The 25,859-nt window shown below is 39.9% G+C and overlaps 1 protein-coding gene and 1 long non-coding RNA gene across 5 annotated transcripts in view; one reads left to right on the top strand and one right to left on the bottom strand.

Moving 5' to 3' along the window:
* Nucleotides 1-4,485: 4,485 nt before the first annotated feature.
* Nucleotides 4,486-25,859, top strand: part of LOC130709109 (uncharacterized) — a 70,163-nt gene continuing 48,789 nt past the window's right edge. Inside the window, exons 1-2 of the long non-coding RNA XR_009009604.1 lie at nucleotides 4,486-4,798; nucleotides 5,241-5,312. This is a non-coding gene — a long non-coding RNA (uncharacterized LOC130709109). The remainder of the gene's footprint in view (nucleotides 4,799-5,240; nucleotides 5,313-25,859) is intronic.
* LOC103015178 (24-hydroxycholesterol 7-alpha-hydroxylase) overlaps nucleotides 16,452-25,859 on the bottom strand; it is a 68,678-nt gene continuing 59,270 nt past the window's right edge. For all 4 annotated transcript variants that reach the window (XM_007193826.2, XM_057555591.1, XM_057555592.1 and 1 more), the window contains 2 exons: nucleotides 19,927-20,014; nucleotides 16,452-16,896 (listed from right to left, as the gene is read on the bottom strand). In XM_007193826.2, coding sequence (XP_007193888.1) covers nucleotides 16,825-16,896; nucleotides 19,927-20,014 — 160 coding nt within the window. In that variant the 3' untranslated portion in view covers nucleotides 16,452-16,824. The remainder of the gene's footprint in view (nucleotides 16,897-19,926; nucleotides 20,015-25,859) is intronic.

Below are 25,859 nucleotides of genomic sequence, written 5' to 3' on the forward strand. Positions count from 1 at the left end.
AAATAGAGCTCTATGAATTTAAGTCAAATAAATGTAAAACAGTGCTTGTTGAAGAAATCTTCAACATCAAATCTAGATCGTCCCATCTCTGGTTCTTCCTTATCACTCAGGACTTTTCTGATTATCTGATTGAAAGTTCTTTTTGCCTCCTTCACATTTACTGAGTCAATTTCTATCACATAATTCTGTTTAATTTTTCTCATAGTACTTAATCATTATCTGAAATCATCTTGTTGGTTGGTCCAAACTTATAATCTGAGATTCGTGAAAGTTGGGTCTTGTTTATACATCCAGCAACCACTTCAGTGCCAAATATATATAGAATAAATGAAAGTTGTTTCATTCTTTCATGTATTTATTCATTCAACAAATATTTACTGCATACATACCACGTGCCCCAAACTATTCTGGTTCTGGATGTAAAAGTATGTAAAACAGACATCAGTTCACTCCTTGAATTGTTTGGACATTAAATTTTTCTGAAAATTGAATAAGACATTGCGTTTCCTTTGGGGATGGAATATTTTAAACCATTGTAATTATTGGGTTGGCCAAAACCTTTGGGTTTTTTCCATAACATCTTACAGAAGCCCGAACGAACTTTATGGCCACCTCAATATTATTAAAAATGCAAATTATCAGTAAATAACTTACCTACTTTGGTAAACATGAATTTCCATGACTGTTTTTGTTCCAGTTTGTTGTTCTTTGTTTAAGGTAGAAGGGCCAAAACATTTATGTATGTTACCTCATTTAATTCTGACAACCACATTCTGGAATGGAGACTATTACCTCTATTTAACACATGAGGAAACTGAGGTTATAGAAGTAGTTTACCCAAGACACTTAATTGATAAATAAGTAGTATCTGAATATAAGCTCAGAAATCTGAAATCAAAGCTCACATCCTTTTCTACCACACCCACTGCCTTCTTGTTATATCAGTATAGTCTATCTGTTATTAATAGAGGAAAAAGCCAAAAGCACCAAAAATGACTAAGTCAATGGGACCCTTGTGTCCCATTTCATAATCACATAAATCTCTCTGATTCCTTTGTACCTGTGCTCCCTTTCTGACCTCTGGGTGTTGCATCTTTTTTCCTCCCAAAGACCCTGTCCGGGCCATAATTAGGTGCCTCAACACCTCAGAGTCAGTGCCTTCTGTATTTCTGACACTTACTGTCTTCCTGATGAATAAGACCAAGTGATGTATTTCATCACATGGATACGGCAAAAGGAAGATAAAACCAGCTAAAGTAAATCAGAGAAAAGAAGAAGATAAGGAGGAAAAAAAGGCAAGTTCACAGTGAACCAAATTTAGAAATGATTTAGAGTTCCACTGTTCAAGTTAAAAATTTGTCTTGTTTTCCAGCTGTCCAAGTTCTGCCAGTAATTTGATGTGTGACCTTATCGGGTCTCTTTGCCCTTCTACGTGTCAGGTTGATGACACTATGGGGTGTCAAGCCAGTCCTGGACTGCTGACCTCAGGCATCCTTAATGTGAGATCAAGAGCCCTTGTGTGTTTACATTGCTGTTGTCCTGGAATTTTTCCATTATATGCAGCCAAACAGAAGCCTAATTGAGACAATTGGTGTACAGTTTTAGTATTAAAAAAGTACATTTTGAAAGAACCTCTTGAGACTTGATTGAACACTCAAGGAATTGGAAAAGATGTGATGTAAATAATGATGAGGAAAAGAATAATAAGAAAGAAGAAGGAAGAGGAAGAGGAAGAAAGAAGAGGAGGCAAAGAGAAGAGAGAGGATGAGGAAAGAAAAGGAGGAGAAGTCGAAAAGAAGAAGGAGGAGGAGGAGGAGGGGGAGGAGGAGGGGAGAGGAAGGGGGAGGGGGAGAAGGGGGAGGAGGGAGGAGGGGGAGAGAAGGGGGAGGAGGGGGTTAGAAGGAGGGGAGGGGGACGGGGGAGGAGGAGGAGGAGGAGGAGGAGGAGAAAGGAAGGAAGGAAGAAACAACAACAACAGGAACAGCAACAGCAAAACCACAAGCAACAAAACAAAAGGAAGAAGATTCAAATACAGACTGAAACTCTTCCACTGACATTCAGATAATATTTGCCAAACTCTGAGTAACTTCGGGGGTCCCCTTATTCACTAAATACAACTTTCCCCAACAATTTTGTTATTAGATTCTCCTGTCATTCCCACCAAACCCCATAAAACCAAGGTTCAAAGTTCCTATTGTGTATTACAGACCAGTGACGCTTTATCTTTTAAGTTAACTTGATCAAACACAAAACTCATTCATTAACTACATTTTATCAATTACGCCTTACTAATCTTAGTATTCTGCCAAGGTTTATACTTTCCTCACTGAAGCCAAAATCTTCCTGAGATTTGTGTCTGGCTTCAATATTTCTCTCAAGCTTCAAACTAAAATCCCCTCCCTCTGGCTCTTTGACACTCCAGTCTGGAGTTGGTCCTCTCACTAGTCTACAGGTCCAATCCTGGCTACAGCAGATTAGTTAGAAGGAGCTCTTGGCAGGATGATGGCCATTCGCTAAGAGGGAACTGCAGTGCTCACCACACTGATATTCAGCTGGGGTCTGTGATTTGCTCTGATCAATAAAATGGGAGAAAAATAAAACTTGAGAAATAGAAAGGCTCTGTTCACCCCAACCCCCAGTTAGAAAAAGATTCTCTGGCAGTGGGAAGAAAAGAGGAAGGGGAAATAAAAGAGAGGTCAGAGGGGAAAGGGGAAATGGTGGCAGCATGACCTGAAGGGGGCTGAAAGAGGAGAGAGATCAGCATTTGAAGATGCCCAGCCTCTACTCCATCAACACCTTGCATTAGCCTCAGCCAGGGACCAAAGAGGAGCCAGCCTGGTGCCCTGGCTGTACATCTCCTATACTCAGGGGCCGCGCTAGCTGTCCCTACGGCTGGCATAGGATGAAGACGTTCCTTAGCAGCAGTCAGCACGATGACTGTTTATCAGTTAGCAGGTGAGATCTCATTTGAGCTCCGTGTCTTTTTTTTCAGCCAAGTTTGACTTGCCTTGTGTGGAGAATCCCCTGCCCTGTTCTCTACCACCAGCATGTCTATGCTCAGAGCACTCTTGAGCCCCAGGGGGCCCATCAAGCTTGCAGGATGGAGCTAACTGGTAAGGGAAAGCTTCAGACTTGGGACTTGGGTGGGCTCAACACACCCAGCCTGAGATTTTTCCCTAAACGGGTGCCATGATCATACATACCTTTGTTAACCTTGAACTTACTTCATTGCTCAGGCTTTTGGTTTGGCAGCTGTCTTTGGGCTCGTGTGCCTACAAGTGTCTCTCCTGCAGTAACTGATCCTTGGCTTTGTCTGCAAGTTCCGCTGACCGGAATGACCACACGGAGTCATTTCTTTTCCTTCCATGCCCGTGGTCAGCCCAATCCCAACTCTATCAGCCTTCTTCGCCTGCCAGGTGTTTCCCTTCTGCAAATGAGCTTTTTTTTTTCTAGAATAAGAATTGGAGAGGAGTTAATGAACCTCTGAACACTTAAAAATCACAGCTTTGCACTTGTACTCTCTTCTTTACTAGACCAGAATCTCTTAGTAAAGAAGAAAAAAAATTGTTCTGGGGGTTCACAGGCAAAGCCTCTGGTTTTTCCAAATCAGAGGGAAATAATTCTAGTGCCCCCACTCCAATCCATCCTGTTTTCAGCTTTTGAAGCTAGTGCTTGTGTTATTATTAATTTGGACTAAGTGGATGCTTAGCAACAATCAAAAATACTGAATTAAATATAAAACTACTTTCTGAAGTAGGAGCTCAGAATTAAAAAAACAAGCTCATTGGGACCCATATAAACAAGTTCTGGAAGACCCATATAAAAAGAATATAAACATTTGAAAAGTATATAGAGATATCTTGCCATCCCATTTGTTGATGGATGAAATACAGAAAATCAAATCAAATTAAATTTTAATCTGCTTTAAATTAATTTTGTTTCATTTCATTTTATGGTATTTGCACTCCAAACTAAGAAAACTCAGTTTAGTTTTCTTCATGGCATGGTAACAGAAACAATTTTCAAGTGATGTTGAAGCTTATTTAAATCTGATTCAAAGGACAGCACAGCATTTAAATTATGTTACACAATTCTTATGTAAACATAAAGTGTTGGTTATCTGGCAGAACTAACAATCCCAAAATTTTAGTGGTTTAACACTGTAAAAGTTTATTATGTACTGTCTTTACATTTCAATGCTCATTGGGCTGGGAGGAGGTCACCCCTCTCCGCACAGTCATTCAGCGACTCAGACATCTTCCATCCATGGCTCCACCATCCCTGAGGGACTCAGAGCCATTCACTGACACCCTGATGGAGGAAGAGAACAAAGTGGTGCATAGATGGGTTTTGATAGGCCTAAAAGTGATGTATCAATTTTGTCCACATTTCATTGGCCAGGACTTAGTCACATGACCACACCCAACTGCAAGGAAGGCTGGGAAATGCAATGCTGCTCTGTTCCCAAGAGGAAAGGAACACAGTTTGGGGAAAAGTTTCTGAAGGTGTCAGTGGAGATTGGAAATGGCTCAGCAAAGGAAAACCAGAGATAACAGAAAGAGGCACTTGTATGAAGGGAAAAGACACAAAGCAAGGGCTCTGCAGTTTCTACTTTTGCCTTTCCAGCATGAAAGAAGATGTGAATCACAACATTAAAAAAGGCTGAGGGCAGCTTCAGATGATAGAACTTCCTTTGTGTTCTAGAAGACGTGGATTTGATGCCCACCACTGAGGGGTGACAAGACTCTTCGGCCACTCTTGGATTTTGATAGCAGCAGTTATTTCAGCATCCACTGAGGTTAGTGATGGTCTATTATTTTCTATCATTTTCTACTTTTAAATGTATTCATTTAATCTCATAATAAGGATGCATGCCCTGTATTTCAGAAAGTCCCAGTAAGATGTGTTGTATATCTCTCTCTCTGTGTGTGTGTGTATGTGTGTTGGTGGGGGTAATGGATGACTGTTTGTTTTTTAATTTTAAAAATATATTTTATTTAACCCAAGGTACCCAAAATATTATCATTTCAGCATGTAATCAGTATAAAAATTATCAATGAGATATTTTACATTCTTTTCTTAATTTAAAATAATTTATTTAAATCAATAATGGTAACAATAGCATTGAATGCCTTTTCAATATCCATTGAGATGGTTCATTTTTTCCTCATATTTGATCTATCAAAGTGATGTTTTATTTCATTAGCTTGCCTAATATTAATCCATTCTTTTCTTCCTAGATAAAAATCTTCTCAATTATGGCAATGGATGACTGTTGAAAAGGGAAGCAGACAGTGAGCTGAGATATACTGGTAGGAAAAATATCTAATAGAAACTAGTTGCCTGGGAGAATAAGGTCGAATGTACTTCCCCCCCCACCCCCCAGCTACACTCTCAAGCCTTATAAATGCTAGTCATTGCCGACCGGTAGCTGTTTTGTTGGAAATGTATCCAGATTTTGCAGCATTTACGGCACTTGCCATCTATCACACATTGAGTCGGGAGATTGATCCTGTGGGTCCACGGAATGTTGATGAAGTTCGGTAGATATTTTCAGCGTGAAATCACAGAAGCATCTTGATAACAGGGCTAACAAGCTAGACAATGTGAATGCTTTTTATTACTGTTTAATTCTCCTTCCTCTGATTATGTTATTCCTCCCAATGATGGCAGTGATAGGAAGTGTGAAAAGATTTAGGGAAAACAGATTTTTCAAGTAAGAACTAAAAAGGCACGAAATCATCCTCCTAGTAAACACTGCTTCATGAGATTTAAAAGGTCTCAGATATGCTTGGGCTTATAAAGCACTGGAAGAGATGACTGTCTACTTGATGTTTAGATAGAGGTGGGGGGATTTGAAAGCCTTCAACATAATATCTGAAAACTCTGCGTGACTCACTCCTTTGAGGGAAAGCACTGACAGTGACCATGGAAGAGGAAGCTAAGACAGTTAATAGCACAGGTCCTGGAGCCAAAATGCCTGGGCTGAATCCTGGCTCCCCACCTCCTCCCTGTGTGACTTAGGAAATTACTCAACCCTTCTGTGCCTCCGTTTCCTCTTTTGAAAAATGAAGATACTGTTAGTATCTACATCATAGGACTGTAATAGATACATCATATTAGAAGGGCTCTTGGGAGGGAGACAGTCTAACTCCTAATAAGGACACTCTTGAAGGCAGGGTGTGACTCTCCCTCTTTTTTTTTGCCCAGTGCCTGGCACTCTCTTGGTTCATTTTTGGCGATGAATAAATGAGTGAACAGATGAATGAATGGATGAATATCCTCAAATGTAGTTTCTGGCTTCCCATGAAGTCATCTTTTTTTTTTTTTTTTTTTTTTAATTTTATTTATTTATTTTATTTATGGCTGTGTTGGGTCTTCGTTTCTGTGCGAGGGCTTTCTCTAGTTGTGGCAAGCGGGGGCCACTCTTCATCACGGTGCGCGGGCCTCTCACTATCGCGGCCTTTCTTGTTGCGGAGCACAGGCTCCAGACGCGCAGGCTCAGTAATTGTGGCTCACGGGCCCAGTTGCTCCGCGGAATGTGGGATCTTCCCAGACCAGGGCTCGAACCCGTGTCCCCTGCATTGGCAGGCAGATTCTCAACCACTGCACCACCAGGGAAGCCCCCATGAAGTCATCTTGAATGACATATTATGATATAGAAAAAGTTCAGCAAATTCTCAACATGTAGAGTCTCTCAAATTGGATTGTGGTTTGGGGGCTCATCTAGAAACATTTTTATGAGGTTTAGTCCATTTATGTTTCAGACCCTGACCTATGGAGGATAATGCCTTACTTTTTAATTTTGGACTTGTTTCTCCTTTTGGACAGATGACAAATTAACACTACATGGGAAAAGAATGCTGGAAATGCAACTCAGAGGCTAGACAAGCTTTTTTGTCTTGTATGTTGGGTTTTGGTCTTTACGTCCCCACAAAGAGCATTTTCATGGAAAAGAAGGTTCCAGGATTCGCTGTGGCCTCTTCCACAGAGAAAGAAGGGGAGATAGATTGAAACCTTGAAAATTTAAGTTAGAAAAGAACTGAAGTTGTTCACAGCAAGCTGGCCGAGGAGAATATGAAGTACGTGGGGCTCAGATATGAGTCTTGTTTGCCTGAAACTGCAAGGAAGGGTCAGGACAACTGTGACAGGACAAGCAGAGGGCGGTGCTTACAGCTACTGGAGAAAAACGCAATTGAGTTTCCCCAGAATGACAGCTAGACATTTCCTAGGTCTAACAGTGCTGAGAGCTACAGTGAAAATTGAAGTGTAGGGGTGGGGAAGTTGATCCAGACATGTCTTTATCATGGTTGTATCTCGTAACTGTATGATACTTGATAGGCAACAGAGTTCACAAAGTGAATCGTCCTAAACACTAGGGTAAGGCAGCTATTATCATTATCCCTGTTTTATAGGTTAGGAAACTGTGGCCAAGAGAGGTCAAGTAGTAAGAGAGCTCATAAATGCATGAGCCAGAACTGGGATGGAGAGGTTTGAGCCTAGAGTCAGGATTCTTCCCACTGCTCCAAGCTACTTTGCCCTTCATCCCCTTTATGACAAAAGATTCAGAAAGGCCTATAGCTGGGGCTTATTTACTCCACAGAGTTTGCCTTTAATAGGCACCTACTAATGCAATATTTATTGCACAACCATGTGTGCAGAGCAAAAAGTGGACGTGAGGCATGTGGAGTGTCTTGTGGCTTCTCTAGTCTAGGCCAGCCTTCTCATGCTGCAGAGGAGAAAAAAAGGCCCGGAAGGTATGACTCAGCTGTGCAACTTGGACGCAGTTTAGAGCTTTATCTTCTAAGCCCCACTATCCAGTCCAGGAAGGCCCTCCCTTCTTTATCCTGGGCTCTCTCTGTGAGACAGTGGATGATCTCTGTCGAGTGTTGCAAAGAAAAACATTGCCTTGCAAGCTCTTTTTCTTAAGTGAAAACTCTGCTTCCATTTCTTTTGATGGATAAATGAATTGAAAAATAAAATGCTCTTGCCTATTTTCACCAGTGTAAGCAACTATACAGCAAGCATCCCTGGTGTCTTAGCCAACATCCTCAATAAAGTATTGTAAACAATTTCAGGATGCTTATTTTATGAATTAGTTTGTCACATTTCTTGGAACTGAGGATGAAAATCAATATTTCCTCACTGAGTGTTGTTCTTATTTGTTCTCCTTGACAGAAGAAAGGTAAAGCATGGGAAGTGCTTACACCATGCCAAACACAAAGACTCAATTAATGTATGTTTATTTTTATTATTATTAGCATTAACTTATTATATCTGTAACTCATGGTATCATTATATCAAGGTATATATAAACCTCCAGAATGCTCTAATGTAGCAATTTAACTATTCTGTTTGTTCTTTTCTTTGCTGTACCGAAAAATGGAATGTAACTCTTTCTCATCACTTCCTGGAAATTTTTTAAGTTTAAGCCATTTCTGTCCTTAAAATGTAGCTAGGTTGTGAGTTTCATGAGCCATCAAGGCCAACTCTTTAAGAACAAGTAGAATTGAGTTTTGGGAACACCACAATGAAGCTTGGTCCCTAGGCTGGCGAGGGGTGAGATGGCCGAGCCCTGGAGACTGGAGTCTGATGGAGATCTGAGACCCAGGAAGTCCAGGCAGAAGGAAACACAGGCTCCAAAGTCCCAGCCACGCTGAGCGAGGCACAGAAAACACAGGAAGTTATGGGATTTCAGTGGACAACAACATTGCTGACGAGGGGCACTTGCCCATTTTTCTACGCAGCAGACATCATCCCTAATTCTACTCTGAAGCTTGGGAGGATAGAGGGCCTCAGAATTAATTATTCGTAGACAATTTACAGCTGGCCCAAAAGAACAGGCCCTCAGAATCAAGAATTGTGATGCTTCATAGAGTATTTAAAAAGTTGCATGTTTGGCCTTGAGTTCTAAGAGTTAAACTTATCCTACTGATTATTTTTCACAACAGCATTTTTCCTTTTTTTGGCCATACCACACATCTTGCGGAATCTTAGTTCCCTGACCAGGGATTGAACCCAGGCCCTCAGCAGTGACAGCGTGGAATCCTAACCACTGGACCACCAAGGAATTCCCTGTAATAGCCTTTTAAAAATAGTCTTTACTGAGCTATAATTGGCATAACACATAGTCACCCATGTAAAGTGTAATGGCTTTTAGTATATTCACAGAGTTGTGCAACTATCCCACAGTCCATTTAAAACATTTTCATCACTCCCCCAAAGAAGCCCTATGCAAGTTAGCTATCACTTGCTCAATCATCTCATAGCCCAGAGCCCTAGGCAAACACTACTCTACTCTCTTTCTTTGTGGATTTGCCTTTTCTGGAAATTTCGTATAAATGGAATCATACAATATGTAGTCCTTTGTGTCTGGCATCTTTCACTTAGTGTAAATGTTTTCAAGATTCATCCAGGTTGTAGCATTTATCAGTACTTCATTTCTTTTTATTGCCAAATAATATTCCATTGTATGGAAATACTACATTTTATCTATCCATTCGTCTGTTGATAGACATCTGGGTTGTTTCTACTTTTTGGCTGTTATGAATAGTGCTGCTGTAAACATTTGTGTAAAATTTTCGTTTGAACATCTGTTTTCAATTCTCTTAGATATATACCTAAGACTGGACTTTCTGGATCATATGGTAACTCTGTGCTTAACCACTTGAGGAACTGCCAGACTGTTTCCCAAAGCAACTGTACCTTTTATGTTCCTGTCAGCATTATGAGGATTCTAATTTCTCCATATCCTCACTAACACTTGTCATTCTGATGATATCCATCCAGGTGGCTGTGAAGTAGTATCTCATTTTTATTTTGATTTACATTCCTCTGAGAGATAGTTATGTTGAGTATCTTTTTATGTAATTATTGGCTATTTTTATGTCTTCATCAGAGAACTGTCTATTCAGATAATTTGCTCATTTTTAAAATGTGTCATCTTTTTATTATTGAGTTGGAATAGTTCTTATGTATTCTAGGTACAAGTCCCCATTCAGGTGTACGATTTGCAAAATTTTCTCTGATCTTGTATTAGTCCATTTGGTTGCTAGAACAAAATACTGTAAGTTGAGTGGTTTATAAACAACAGAAATTTATTTCTCACAGTTCTGGAGGCTGGAAGTCTGAGATCAGAGTGCCAGTATGGCTGTCCTCTGGATGGCAGATGGCTGACTTCTCTCTGTGTCCTCGCATGGTGGAAGGTGGTGAGGGAGCTCTCTGGAGCCTCTTTTATAAGAGGCACTTTATAAAGGGCACTAATCTCATTCACAGGGGCTCTGCCCTCGTGAAGCTAATTACCTCCCCAAAGCCCCACCTCCTAATATCATCACCTTGGGCATTAGGTTTTTAACGTATGAATTTGGGTGGGGGAGATGGACACACATATTCACACCATAGCACAGCACACATAGCACACTTTTCACTTTCTTGATGGTGTCCTTTGAGGCAAAGATGTTTTTAATTTTGATGATGTCCAGTTTATCTTGTATGTGCCTCTAGTGTCATAGCTAAGAAAACGTTGCCTACTCCAAGGTAATGAAGATTTATACCTATGTTTTCTAGGAATTTTATAGATCTTATAATTAGTTCTTTGCTCCATTTTGAGCTTATTTTTGTATATGGTGTGAGATAGGGGTCCACCTTTATTCTTTTGCATGTGAAAATCCAGCTGTCCCACACATAGTCTTCTGAATTAAGAGTATAGTATGATGGGGAAAAAAAAAAGAGTATAGTATGATGTTTAACTTGTGAAGAAACTGAAGCTCAAAGATCTGAACTGATTTGCTCATTATTATATGAAACTGAAGGACAAAGCTAGAATTTGAACTTGTATCTTCCCACAGTACAACCATTATTCTTTCTTTTATACAATAGTTTGCTACCTATTTCCTACTTCAGAGAGCTTTGGACATCAACTGGATTTTTTCCAGTTTTGAATTGCTATTTTTTTTACTTTTAAAAGTGGAAGAAAATAATCTCTGTTAAACTAGTTAGTTCTGCTACGGTTAGACTCATGTGTTAATGAACAGATAAGGAATATTACATTAGATGTGATGGAAAATATTTAATGCAATCCATGAATCTAATTAATTAAATATACAAGGGCTGGTTAACAGATTGAAGGGGAAAGAATAAATCCCTGGTTGCTTTTAGACAAGCATTTCATATTGAGGTGATTAAACGAAGGGAGAGAGCAATTTAAAATAATATTCCTGATTACCATTCAATCGAGCAACATATTCTAATAGAACTAAATATTTTTCCTGTTCTTATACTTTTGCATAAGAAATTATTAGTGATCTAATACGACATTTTTTTATAAAACAGAAAGAAAATTTCAGTCTTGATGATAGAGTTGGTTAAAGTCACCCAATCAATAATATTATGATACTTGGTTTGTACTTACCATGGCTCGACTTTGTATTGGAGTACTAATTCAAGCCATAGCAACTTTAAAGAGTGGGCCTTATTTGCTTCACTGTAGTCTCGAGGCTTAGGGAGAGGAGTAATTTGCAAAAAGCCTCACAATCAGAAAATAGTGGAGTTGGATTTTGAATGCAAGTTATTGGATATCAAATTTTCTATACTGAACCTCTACGCTCTATTCCCTATAATTACCTCATACACAGTAGGTGCTCAACATATACTGGTTGTTATTGTTTAACGTCTCTTACATGAGTTAATAACCTATGTGACTCACTTAGAAATTATTTTGCGTGAGAACCCTTTTCTATTTAATAAGCCAATTGATTGCTCAGAAAATAAAGGACAGCAGCCAAAATATAATTTTGACTGCAATGTTACAACCATAAAAAAATGTTACTGCATAGCATATCCGTGAAGTCAGTTTAGCATAATCCACTGCCACTCTTGAGCTGGAATGCAGCACGCTGGAACTGTGTATTCCTCTGAAAGATATGATATTAGAGAAAAGACTAAAGGCAAAAAAAAAGAACAGGAACTAGAGAATTCCATTTCTGAGATTGTTCGGATAGGCTAATTTATGCTGTGGTGGCAAACATCATTGTCTCTTGCTCACGTTGTACAGCCAGTGCAGACAATGGGAAGGGCTCTTTCCCCCTCACTGACACTCAGGGTCTTAGGCTGATGGAGGCTCTGCCTTCTTGTTGCCGCCTGTCTCCTCCATCACAACGTCAGGGGAAGAGGGAAGTAAAGACAATATACATCCTTATGTCCTTCTTCAGCTTGGAATCGCCACTCATCATTCTACTTATATCCCATTGGCCCAAATTGGTCACATGACCTTGTGAAACTGTCAAGGCACTGCGAAATTTGGGGAAGCACCTAACATTCAAGGTTTATCTAGTTCAGTGTTTTTCAAAATGTGCTTTTTGACCCCTAGGGCTCTGCGGAGGTGTGTAATGCATTCTGCAAACAATGAAGTATACTCAACTAAATGCTGAGTTGGATTTATCAGCTTTAATCTGCTTTTGTCCTGGAGATCTATAAACTAATGTGTTGTAGGAAGAAAAGATTTGCTGCCAAAAGAAGTTGGAAATTTACACATTTGTTCCATTTTTTCTGTCTTCAGAGAATCATTCATTTAAACCATCTCACCCAGAGGGTTGTCTTCACTGGTCATGGAACATCGAACAAGTGCACATAACATGACATTTCTCCCGCTTGGATTTCAGCTTCTTAAGCAGCAAAGCCAGGATGTTAGGCTGATCTCTCTACTTCTGTATTATGATTCTAACATGTTCCCCTCCAGCAACGACAGCAATAAAAATCAAAGGAGAGTATACAGGCATCTGAAGTAAACATCACTCCCCTTCCCTTAAGTGCTTTTCAAAATAATTGTTTAATGTCTCTTACATGAGTTAATAACCTTCCCCAAAGGTTATTTCTTCTGCAAATTCCAAGTCACCTGAAGACAAAGCTTGAACTAAGACTGTTCAGATTTCATCTAGTTCCTGTCTCTGCCAGAAGAGAAAAATCCATATATATTCCTTACTCTATGGCCTACTGGGTCTCTAATGACCAGGGCTATTTTTGTGAAGCAACAAGGTAAAACACTGCTCAAAAAAAAAAAAAGAAGCTAATTGCTGTGAATAGACAGTGCATGCTAGAATATAGCGTTAGAATTTATAACATTTGTTCAACATTTACATTTATATGCCCTCACTAAAAAGATGCATTTTTATCAGATATTTTTCTTCAAAGAGTGAATGGCCCCCTCTCACATCTGCTAGGTCTCATCCTAGGCTGGTCTATTGCATAATTATCACAAGGAGGGGTGGTATTTGGGGGCTTCCAGAGAAGGAAGCTGAGGAGGAAGGAAACTGGCATACAACAGGAGTCCTTTTCCTCTTCCATTTGTAATGTAGGTTATACAACAAATTAGCCACTTTTTCCCTAAGACTTAAAGAGAGAACCCAGAGTGTGGATTATGATGACAACAAAGTCAATGGTGCTGTCTCTTGTGGGTAACAATTTTCTCTTTAAGAAAGATGTAGCGCTATTTAGTGTTATGAGGACGTGCTTTGGGGCCAGGCTCCCTGGGTTCAAATCCTGCCTCTGCCACTTCCTAGCTGGGTGACCTGAAGTATGTCACCCAGTCTCTCCAAGCTTGATTTCTGTCATTTGTAATACAGGGATAATAATAATAGAAACCATCCTGACACACTGGATTATTGTGAGAATAAAAGTGGGTGAGTGAAATGGGCTTAGCAAAGTGCCTGACTCACAGTAATTGCTCAAGTGATAAAAGCTCATATTATTGGTTTCTAGAATGTAATAGACATCTTATCAGGAAAATAAATAGTTTATAGAAGTTGTACCCTTGTCAGTAACCACCCATAGCCATTAATTAAAATACCAAAAAATAAGATTAAAAACTAATAACAAAACTCTAATAAATTCACTTTAATTACCCAAACCCAACATTAATGGAGAAATATGGAGACATTTATTCTAAAAACTTTTTGAAAACAGAAGATGCTATGGTGATGAAAGCCAGGTGTCATGGTCCACTCCTGTGTAGATGCTCACAGAGACAATCCCAGGATCCTGGCTGCTTCATCAAGAGATGGGGGGCCCCCAAGAGCAGGATTCATCTGCATTTCCAAGTGCTGTCCAGGGTCCTCCTTCAGAGCAAAATATATAGCTAGACCTCTACTACCCTACTTAGAAAGTTAAGCAACTGTGGAGGATTACTTCCTGCTATGGTCTCAATGTTTGTGCCTTCCCCAAGTTCACATGTTGAATCCTCCCAAAGTTGATGGTTTAGGATGTGGGGCCTTTTGGAGTTGATTAGGTCATGAGGGTGGAGCCCTCATGAATGGGATGGTTATTCTTATAAGAGACCCCTCACCCCTTCCACCACGTGAGGACAAAGAGAAATTACTGACTATACCAGGAAGAGGGTCTTAGTAGAACTCAACCATACTGGCACCTTGGTCTTGATCTTCCTCACCTTCAGAACTGTGAGAAATAAATTTCTCTGGTTTATAAGCCACCCAGTCTATGGTATTTTGTTACAGCAGCCTGAATAGACTAAGACACTTCCTTTTTTTGCCACATTAAAATCTTGAAAGGACATGCCTTTTAATGAGTACGAAACTCTAACTAAACGCTTACACTTAAGTTTCAGCAGGTGACTTCCTAATTTAAGTTTTAATGGCCCCTCCTTCCCCATTTCCTGCTTTAATTACAAGTTTCCAAAGGCACCACCATTTAGTTCTGCAATTCTGTCAGTAAATACGTGAACTCTTCCTTGTTTCAGGCTGCCAAGTAAAAATGAAGTTATAATCTGTGCCCCTGCCTGTTGCGGGACAAGAAAAAAAGAGGGTTGCTATTAATTATTACACATGCCGTGATGGCTACCTGTACAAGGATGTTCTGCATGTAGGTGATCTCACATTTGTATTAAAACATGATCAAAACTACATTGAGAATTCCATGCTCGTCACCTAACCAGTACTCCAGCCACCTCTCATGTGCCCACACTTGAATGTGGTCCCCCCACCCCTCATTGCTTGTCCTCTGAAATAGGGGCTAGGACATCTACCTTGATAACATAACTCATTTATGGTGTATTCTTTCCGATCCCTTATTTCTGCTGCCTGGGAGCACGTCTCAACTAAACTATCTGCACTACACACAAGTCTGTCTCAGACTCTGCTTTCTGGAAAACTCAAGTTAACACATATAAATATATACCAATGTATGTATTTTTACATATATATATATATATACATTATATTAATATACATAATATAGAATCCCAGGCTAGGGAAATAAAAAGAAATAGGGACCTCCACGTATATTCCTCTCACCATGTATCATTTCAAAGGTCAGTAGACCTCCTGCATCCGCACTGTTTTTTTAAAGTGCATGAACTTGTCAGCTAAGGTTCATCCTTACCAAGCAATAATAAGGAGATAAACACTGCCCTGAGTGTCTTCAAATTCAGCTCAAGTGTCTATTATTTGCAAATACAGTGTATGGCTGTTGGCCTCAGCTGCTTGGGGGAGGACAAGCCTTCCCTGGGAACACACCTGCCATATTTAGAAGAACCCACCAGGTAGTGGTCTGCCGTTCTCAGATCTCCTGTGGATTCTAAACTGCTTTCCTTAGCCCCTTCAGTCTCCAGACCTCCGAGCCTGCTACGCTACGCTGTAAACTGCTAGCTAAGCTTCAAAATCACTGTATCGGTCCTGAAGAGTTAATGCATTCCAAAGTACTTAATTTTCTCCTAGGGAGTCATCTGCTCGTTGGTAGGAAATAGATGACTAAGCAATCGTTATCAACCCCACCAGATAATTCTCGCACAGGGGAGCAAATAATCCAGAGGACAACATGCACTCCAAAACTTACTTATTGTGAAATCAAGGAGGCAGGCGGCATTTCATTGACTGTTGGAGGACAAATCATGACATCACCGCTCATGCTGTTATTAGTATCATATATTTTCCCTGAACATGATAGGATTTCTTTTCTGGATTTCATAGTAAGTATTTCAGGCAAAAGTCTTAAGTAATAGATTGAAATGTTGTTATTTGCCTTGACACATCATTTAATTTGAGTTTCTATAAATTAGGAAAAATATTATCTCAGACTACAATTACAAACACCTTGAGTCAAAGGACTGCTTTTGTCTTAACTAAAATACAAATCAGTACACCAATCAACATACATGTATTGAATATGTCCTATAGAGAAGGTGCTGTCCTAGGCATAGTTGAGTGTAGAAATGAGTGTCAGACATGATCCCTGACTTCACAGGTGTTAGAAAGCTATCATATTATTCATACTTTTAGTGTTAGACATGTTTAATAAAGAATTATATTAATAGCGGTTTAAGAATTTCAATTGCTAGAGTTAAGAATCATATTAAGAAAAATAGCAATTTTCCAGAAATCATTATTTAATACTTTTTAGAGTCTAAGACTTTTAGCCTTTTTCAAAACAGAAGTTTAAGTATGTTGTCTTCACAGTAAATTTAATATAGTAAAATTTTCATTCAAGTGACATTATTTCTATTTAAAGTTTTGATACAGTAATTCATGAAACCAAATTCCAACTTCTTAAGAAATGCCTCTTTTTGGATCATGGAAACATTTTCTATAAACCCTGTATTGGGGTCTCTATAACAATAGATATAGAGTGATGTCAGATTCTTGGTCTACTCTTGAGATACAAAACACACATCCCATCTGGACATTGTCTTGAACTAAATCCTTAAACAAAATTAAGTGATACATTTTAGTCAAACTCAGGTCTAGGTGCTGCCAGCCTAGAGGATGGGGTGCAGTCACTCCTCCAGAAGGCCCTGGCCCTCCTTAGGCCCAGCAGACGTCATTTTCTTTGTTTAAATTGAATTCGGCATTGTCCTTCCGGCTGCTGGACACCCACCAAATGGAGAGAACTCTAAAGGCAGAAATGCAGAAAATATAGAAGTTAAGGGACATAAGCCAACAGTTTGGACCTAAGGTTTATTCAGTGTGATTGTTCCTGAAACGTACAGAGTTTAGGTTTGGAAGACTGGAAGGTTTTGCTTGATGAGTTCTCCATGGCAAGCATCAATTTTAGCCTTCCATTCAAGGGACAGCAAAGGAGGCAATTCCCTTATTCTACTAGCAGCCTCTTCACAGTTTCACATACCCCAGTGCTATGGGCCTGCCACCCACCTTTCACTTTTTATCTGGATAAAGAGGATACCCTTTAATAAAAGCTCTTTCTACATTCCTGGACCCCAATCTGTGACACTTCATGTATAATCGCTGGGTGAGACCTCTATGCCACATGTTACAGACGTTCATAAGACAACATGGTGTTGGTGCGAACCACTATTACAGGGGACCTAAGATCACAATTTTCTGTAAGGATCTTTTGTGGTTCCAGATGTTCTGATACGTTATGTTACGTCTTAGTTATGAACAAGGGGTGAATGTGGGGGGGGGGGGGTGAGGGGCGGTCGGTTCATTGCAAAGAATACAGGGTTGACCAAACAGTTTATTCGGGTTTTTCGGTAAGATGTTATGGAAAACCCCGAACAATCTATTTGGCCAATCCAATACAAAGAGGTTGTTGACGCTTAGGAGCTTGAATAAGAAAAGGAACCTGTTCTGTCAGCCCTGAGGGTTGGGGGAAGACAAGGAGTGAGGAAGGAGGAGGGCGATCCAATTTAGATCATCCGTTTTTTTGTCATCAGTTTGAAAGAAAGGGCTCCTCCCCAAGGGGATTCTTAGGGCAGTTGACAGAATGAGTTGCAGAACTTCCACGGACTCTCTGAAATTGCAGTCACAATTTTGTGTGTATGAACAGGTGTGTACTTTTCTAGAAAGGGGATCCATAGGTTTTGTGAGATTTTCTAAGAATCCACGCCCCTACCCCCAAAGGTAAAGCAGAGCAAAGATTGGTAATCAACCAAATAAAACCCCACTGTGCTGGCAAAAAATGTGCTTGTTTTGGGGAGAGAATTGAAGTGGGTCTTCTTATGAATGCTTAAAATGGAATAGTAGTCCCCATTGCCACATGGCTGACCAATCACGGATCCCGGAAAGTTTTGTAATGTTTCCTTATTGTTTGGTTCTTATTGGGAGAGAACTAAGGTTAAATTACTTTCTTCACACCGTTTGAGGTAAAATGAAACACTGTTACAAAAGTAAAATCACGGGGATGCTAGCCTTTGCTTTTTGCTCTTGTGGCAAGTATATTCCTTTGGGGGAGCTGGTTTCCAAGTCCTGTGATTTCCCTGGACTTGACAACAGGGTGTCTGGAACATGCCCTGGCAACCCATCCCCCTCCTACAAGAGCTTGGTAATTGGAAGGTCATTTCCTGTATTTTTTGATCACCTCCTTTCACAACTTGGTAACATAAGTCCAATAATTAAATAATTTTAATTGATCTTTCTAAAATAGAAACTGTGAAATGAAATGCCCTTTGAGATGAGAATTCTCTCAGACTTGTATTTTTTACAAACTGGGGTAACATTTCTTTGAAAAATGTTCTTAGTAGGGTCAAAAGAGAAATAGGATGTATGTTTTTTTAAAAAAATAGTATAATAAATACAACTAATAGAATTCCTAGCTAGGAAGAAAGTGCTGGGAAAAACCTTGCCTAAGGATCTGGTCAAAATGACTCATCTCCAGAGTTAGGTGTCCTATGGTTTTGACAAATGACATCCTTCTAATGTGAAAAGGCATTCCTGTGTCTTCTTGCTGGTGGGAAAATAGTTAGATGCTGAGTCAGTCGTGGGCAAAATTGTGACATCTAACTTGGAGGATCAGAAACTAGTATTTGGTGCCTGTAAATCCTGGCCCCAATCTTCATTTTGCCAACAAAACTGTACTCAGCGGAAAACCTTTGTGAAGGGTGTTTTGATTTCCCTTTCATCGTCAGATTTTGAGAGCTCTTTATCACTGTTGCTTGTACTCAAAATAGAAGTGCAAAAGAAATCAAGGCAAAGTGCTGAAATGTGCATATTTGTGAGTAATATAATATTTTCTGTGTCATTTATACACTTACAGAATTTCTACTGAAATGTCACCCAAGAGTTTTATTTATCCCTCCGTATATTAGCCCTTATTATATCAAGAGTAAATCATAGCACAAAATGCTATGTGAATAGCCCTGAGATTGCAATGCTTAATTTCTCAGCTTCACCCTCAGTTTAAATAACACCTTTTTATCCAGAGTTTTCAAAGGGACTTCCAAACATTTGGAATTAAATGGAACTTTCCCTTGTTTCCTAAGACAGTGGTCCTCAAAGTGAGGCAGCAGCAGCACCCAGAACTTGTCAGAAATAGAAATTCTCAAGCCCCTTCCCAGATATACTTATCAAGAACTCTAGGGCTAGGGCCCAGGATTCCATGTTCTAACAAGCTCCCCATCCCAGCTAATTCTGATGCTCACACCAGTTTGAGGGCCACTGGTCTAAGAGAACAGAACTATAGCAACACAGAGGAGTGAAATGATTGAGATATCCAATGGTCAGAGGTCAGAAAAGGTCATGGCCTTTTCATTTATGTTCACTGTTTCTACTGTGGGTTAATTTCCTTTGTGCCATTGCTTTCCAAATGGACCAAGGGCTCTGACTTGCCTCCAAAACTCACGGTTCACTTTTGGACCCACAGACATGCCTTTCTAGGGAAACAAGCCCAACATCAAGGCCATGTCTATTTTACCCTGGGAAAAGGGTTAAAATTGGTAAATTCATTGAGGAGCTCCTAACACTAAGTGGTGGAAATGCTACTTTTAGGTCCTGGTCTTGTGATAATGGGGCACATAGAATTGACCTGGAATTAAGGGAGTATCTTCTCAGTCTGCAGAGATCATCTGTTAAGATGAGTCTAAGTGAGGAAATCAGTCAGCTCATCCCCAGTAATGAAAACCAAAGAGTTAGAGTTTATATCAAATTTGAAAGTCATGCTATTCAAAATTCTGAAAACACTTACCTGTCTTGGCAATGGGTCTAGAAGACTACAGTCATAATAATACAATATTAAAATAATAAATATTTGAATCTCCAACAGAGCCAGCCACCTGAAAGAAAAAGAAAATAAAATTGGTGTTTGGTTGTGAAAGATGCATAAGTATCTACCAATAAAGAATATCTATAAATTACACATATTTCAGAGCAAATGTGCTCTTCTTTGCAATATAAACTTTTACTATTAGAAGGATAGAGTAAAGAAGGGTAGTTGGGATGATTACATTGCTTTAAAATGTATGTAAAATGCTTAGCCAGTGGAAGCACTTAATGAATGAGATCCCAGGTCTCTCTCCTAAGTTTTAGATCTGTCCTTTCTAATATGGTAACTGGTAGCTACACGTGGCTGTTATTTAAATAAATTTAAATTTATCAAAATAAAAAATTTCAGTTCCTCAGTTGCACTAACCACATTTTAAGTGCTCAATGGCCATAAGTGGTTACCGGCCACCATATTGAGCAGTACATATTTAGAACTTTTCTATGATCACAGAAATCTCCATTGGACAGTCCTGTCTGATTTAGACCCTTATTGCCCACTGGAAATTACTGCCTAAATGTTCTGTAGGCACCTAAAACTCCCCATAACTACCAAATATTTTCCTTTTGTAATCCTGCACTCAGTCTCCAAGTTTTTTTTTTTTTTTTTTTTTTTAGAAATTCATGTTCTTTTATTTATTTATTTATTTATTTATTTATTTATTTATGACTGTGTTGAGTCTTCGTTTCTGTGCGAGGGCTTTCTCTAGTTGCGGCAAGTGGGGACCACTCTTCATCGCGGTGCGCGGGCCTCTCACCATCGCGGCCTCTCTTGTTGCGGAGCACAGGCTCCAGACGAGCAGGCTCAGTAATTGTGGCTCACGGGCCCAGTTGCTCCGTGGCATGTGGGATCTTCCCAGACCAGGGCTCGAACCCGTGTCCCCTGCATTGGCAGGCAGATTCTCAACCACTGCGCTACCAGGGAAGCCCAGTCTCCAAGTTTTTTGATCATACACCTCTCATAATAAAATGTTTGAGCATACTCTACAATATATTGATAATCATTTATTTATAGATTGTATAGCATACAACCGTATTAGTTTATTGTCGACTTTGTAGATACATATACATAGAAATTTAAAAACCGACAAAAGTGTAGATGGAATTCTGCTACATCTCCTGGCATCCCAAGTGGGTTGTTTTGAGCTCTCCTTAGGGAAGGCAAACTATTTTAGGGGGAATGGCACCTAATAAGTACGATTAGTCCAACATCAGAAAACTGTTCATCATCACAGACCCAATCGTCTCCATTCCCCTTACTGTCCAGTTAGGCACCGAGGTGTTTTATCTTCCAAATGTTTCCCCAGTCCCTCTCCTTATCCCCTATCTCCAGTCCCTCCACTGCTCCCCAGTGTAGGTCTTCATCATCTATTTATGTCCTGGATTCCTGAATCACCTGGGTTTCCAGATGGGTTGCTTTGTTTCCAGTGTCACTTCTCTCCACTCTACCCTTCACTCTCCCACTAGAGTAAACTCTCTAAAACAGAAACCTATCACTGGTTCCTCATTTTACACACATGCATACATACACACATACCACCTGTCAATGCTTCTCATTTCCTTCCAGATGCCACAGGGAACACAGCCAGCCCTTGAAGATCTGCTCCCTCCCTATTTCTCCAGACTTCTCTCCCCCATAGCTCCTCCTTGAAACCTGTGCTCTTGCCACACTGCATACTTGAGTTCCCTGAATGGCAATGTTCCCTGTTGCAAGCCCTTCCCCTGCCTGAGGCTCAGTTTCCCCTGGAGGCATTCCCTGATCTCTTGCTTCTGGGCTGAGGTGTCCTTCCTCTCCATTCCATGGCTCCCAGGGCACATTTCAGCCTTTGTATCTATTGCACTGAACTGTGATTGCTTATTGGCCATCCCTCTCCTGGGGTTATATTGTTGGGCCTTAACACAGTGCAGAGGGCTCTGCTGGTGCCTAATAATGCTGACTGAACAGATGAATAGATGATGGAAGGTGATGCCTCCATAAAGCAGATTCAATTTCCTTACCTTTCCATCCTTTTCTATGTTTCTGTGGCACTTTTAACATCCCTCAACTAACACCCTTATCCTACAATCCCACTCTATTACATTAATTGTTTTCATGTCTGTCTCCCCTTATAGACTATCGTCTTCACAAAAGCAGGAACCATGTCTTATTTATCACTGAATCCTCAATGTTTGTTGACTGCATGAGTGAATGAATGAACATGAATGATCTGCTATTCATATCAGATAATTAGATTTGTTTCCCACTGGTATTCTTGAAACATCTTGCCTATATTTTACTTCAGATGAAATCTGGACCACTCCAGGTGTTGTTAGGACCTACTTGGATACCAGATCAATTCTTCACGAATATTTGTGATGTAAACTTAATCCTACCTACTTAGAAATGCTAAAGATAATTCATTCCAACTGAGTGTCAATGTCTATGAAATAGAACGTCCCAATCTTCATTGATTCAGATCAAAGTTAGCAGCGATTCCAATAAAAAGCAATTTTGCTAATTTGCAGGTTCAGAATCTCTCACAACTAAGTTTCTGTCAAACTTCTAACAAATTAGGATGTCCACTTCTGGCCATGATGGTTGTCCTCGGGACTTGAGCTTTTCAAAGCAGCCCGTGATGGGCACACCATGTCCAATTTCCTTAAGATATATCCAAATGTTTATTCTTCAGATTCTCTACAGAATGACTGACTATCCCCTTAACGTTATGGGCACATTAAAGACTTATTTTGTTCTGTGAGACAAGCCATTGGACAGTTTTAAACAAATTTGAATTAAGTTTTAAAAGGATCATTTGGCTGCTACATTGAGAATAAAATATAATGTGATGCTAGAAGACTGATTAGGAAGCCATTATAATCTTCCAGGCGATGGAAAGTGGTGACTTGGACCAGGATGATGGAATAGTCATGGTTAGCATCTGTATGTACTTTGTAGGATAGGCTGATGGTTTGCATGGCAGATGTAGAAAACATAAAGAGTCAAGGACGACTCCAAGTTTTTGGCCTGAGGAAATGCAAGGATATAGCAGTGGGGAAGGCTGAAGGAGGAACACGTTGAGGAGCTCACTTCTGGACCTGTTCAGGGCAGCTTGCTATAGACCAGTGCCTCGGAGACATCCAGTGGAGATGTTGAGTGGAGGTTGGGGAGGAGCCTGGTGTTTGGGTGGGGATTCAATCAGGACTGGAGGTACAAGAGATATAAATACAGAGTCATCGCTATTCAGACAATTATTTAAAGCCAAGGGACAGGATGAAGTCACTTAAATAGAAAAAAATAAGAAATCTGAGGAGAGAGCCCTGGGGCAGTCCAAAATTTGGAGGTTAGAAATGTGAGGAAGATGAGCAAAGGAGCCTGAGAAGTAGCCAAAGGGGTAGGAAAATGGAAAGAGAGTGATTAACTCCAAAGCCCCGTGAAGAAGGCGTTTCACGGAGGCTGCGAATTCCGTATCTAATGGGAAAGGTGGCAACGAGCACCCACGTGTAAAATGAAACATTAACATTCCCGCTTACATAAAACAGCCAATTCTTCTCAGTCCTTAGCACCCTTCCTAGAAGTAAATTAGATGAGCTCATTAACCGGACATTTTGTGTTTGGTAGAATAAGCAGCGACTTCCTGATATTCAGTGGTTACCTGGCAGCAGTAGAAAAATGCTTGCTAATTTTGCATTTGTGAGTTATAAAACCGTTTTTGGATAAAGGTTCTCCTTTATCCAAACAAATCCTATTTTCTTAGAACTCTGTTTTCAGCCCTTCTCTAACTTTAGCTTGCCATGACCGGAGGGCTTCTCTGAACTCAGCCCCCTGGGGAAAATGTGCCTGGCATCCTTCCTCTCCAGTCCCTGGAGGAGAGGCACCGCGGCAATAAGGACAATGGACCATGTGGCGGGGTAGGTGGGGCCGTTCCAGGGAAGAAGTCCCTCCAGTCAGAGGGTAACCAAGGCACAGACTTAGAAGGGGCCCTGGAACACCTAGGGGCCTGCAAGTTGTCTACTCCCTGTAGAAGGGGGCTTGAATGTGTCATGTGACAGTGTTGGGACTTTGACCCTGAACATACAACAGACCCTGTGAATAAATTGTACTGAAAAATTATACTTATATGTGAAAATGAAGGTTCTTTAAACATTATTATACATAAGAGGCCCTCAATGAACATTTCCTCTATCACGCAAATAAGTCATGTAAACAAGAAATAGTTCCTATGCTATTTAAGAGCACACATTGAACTATTTTAGAAACATAATGCATGTTTTGATTAGAAATAGAGCTAATGTTTATCAGTTCATTAAAATAGTTTTCCACTAGAACCTGTAAGCATTTCCTTCACTAACTTTAGTCCCTGTGATGTTCTTAAAAATCATAAAATTGAATTTCCTTTAAGGTAAAACTATAGTTCAGGCTTTTGACCAACTAATTCTGTGTGCATGGTAAGGCTTTAGTATTTTTCTTCTTTTATTTTTGAGGGTTAAGTTAGTTCAGTTATTAAATTAGTATTAGTTATTGAAATAGTATAAATATTAATATTACATTTACATTTACATTTACTATCATTTCTAAACATTTTGATATTCTGGTTAAAAAAAAAAGTAAGATGAGTTGATAACACAGATAATAAAGTAATATGTGCTAAAACTCTTATTTTCTCCAAATCCAAATATTTGGATATTCTAGCAGAATTACCTAAATTATCCACTAAATAAAGTTGATTTTTTTGCAACGGCAAAAAATAAATTGTGCTTTCAAGCCTTTACCATGCTACTGAATTTTGTTCGATGTCTAAAACATCAGGGACTAACACATACATATCTGTGACATTAAAAGCTCCGTTACTCCAAAGAAAATGAGCCTCATAAATCCGTATTTTTACAAAAGCTCCTCAGAAGCAAGCTGAGCTATGTTCATGCTAGGAATGTTTTCTTAATACTTCTAATGTCAAAACAGTGAAAATAATGAGGCATATTATTTATAATATGTATTTTTTACACTTACAAGAACAACATTACACATCTACAAGTAAAGCTCATTAAAATATAAACATGTTGAAAATTCCTTAAATACTGAGTACTTGTGTGTTTTCCCCATTTGTAAATAAATGTTCAAGCTACACAGAACACAAAGGCCTACAAAACCTGGACTCTACCCTCACATTGCTAGTAATGCACATGGAGAGATGGGAAAGGTAACAATGTAAGACAAATGTGGAAACAGAAGGGCTACGGAGATTTGGGGTCTGGAGCAAGCACTGTAAACCCAGAGTTGACCAACTCTATATGGAGGTGACACCTGAGCTAGACCTGTATGGAAGGAGAGGCTTCAATAAGTAGACATGTTGAGTGGGGGCATTCCAGACCCAGTATAGAGTGAGACTGAGGGGAGGAATGGGCACGGTAGTCAGGGGACAACTGGTAGACCCTCTGGGGTGGGCATTCCCACATGTTCAGAAAGATGTATTTGTGTCAGATTTTTGGAGAGTCTGGAGTTCTAGGCTGATGAGTTTGGCTGGCAGGCAGTGGTGCCAGAGTCTTAACAAGAAAGTGACAAATAGAGCTAATTATTTAAGGAAAATTCATCTGTATGTAGTGAGTAAGATGAATTGAAAGAAGAGATAATACAGCTGGGGGAAGGGTAAGAAAATGATGACATCACCTGGGGCATGACGACCTGGTTTAGGAGGTGGGAGTAGACACGGCGGGCCGAGAAGAGGGAGGAGCAAAGGGGGCTCCAGAAGCCCAGACCTAGGAGATCAGTGAGACATGGAAGAGAAACCGAGAGTACAGGAGGAATGCTAGGGTTAGCGGTAAGTAAGGATTTTAGTTTTAGATGTCTTGATTTTGAGACTGAATCCCTCTTTCCCTTTTTAA

Source organism: Balaenoptera acutorostrata, chromosome 10, assembly GCF_949987535.1.
Source record: "Balaenoptera acutorostrata chromosome 10, mBalAcu1.1, whole genome shotgun sequence".
Classification (NCBI taxonomy): Eukaryota; Metazoa; Chordata; class Mammalia; order Artiodactyla; family Balaenopteridae; genus Balaenoptera; species Balaenoptera acutorostrata.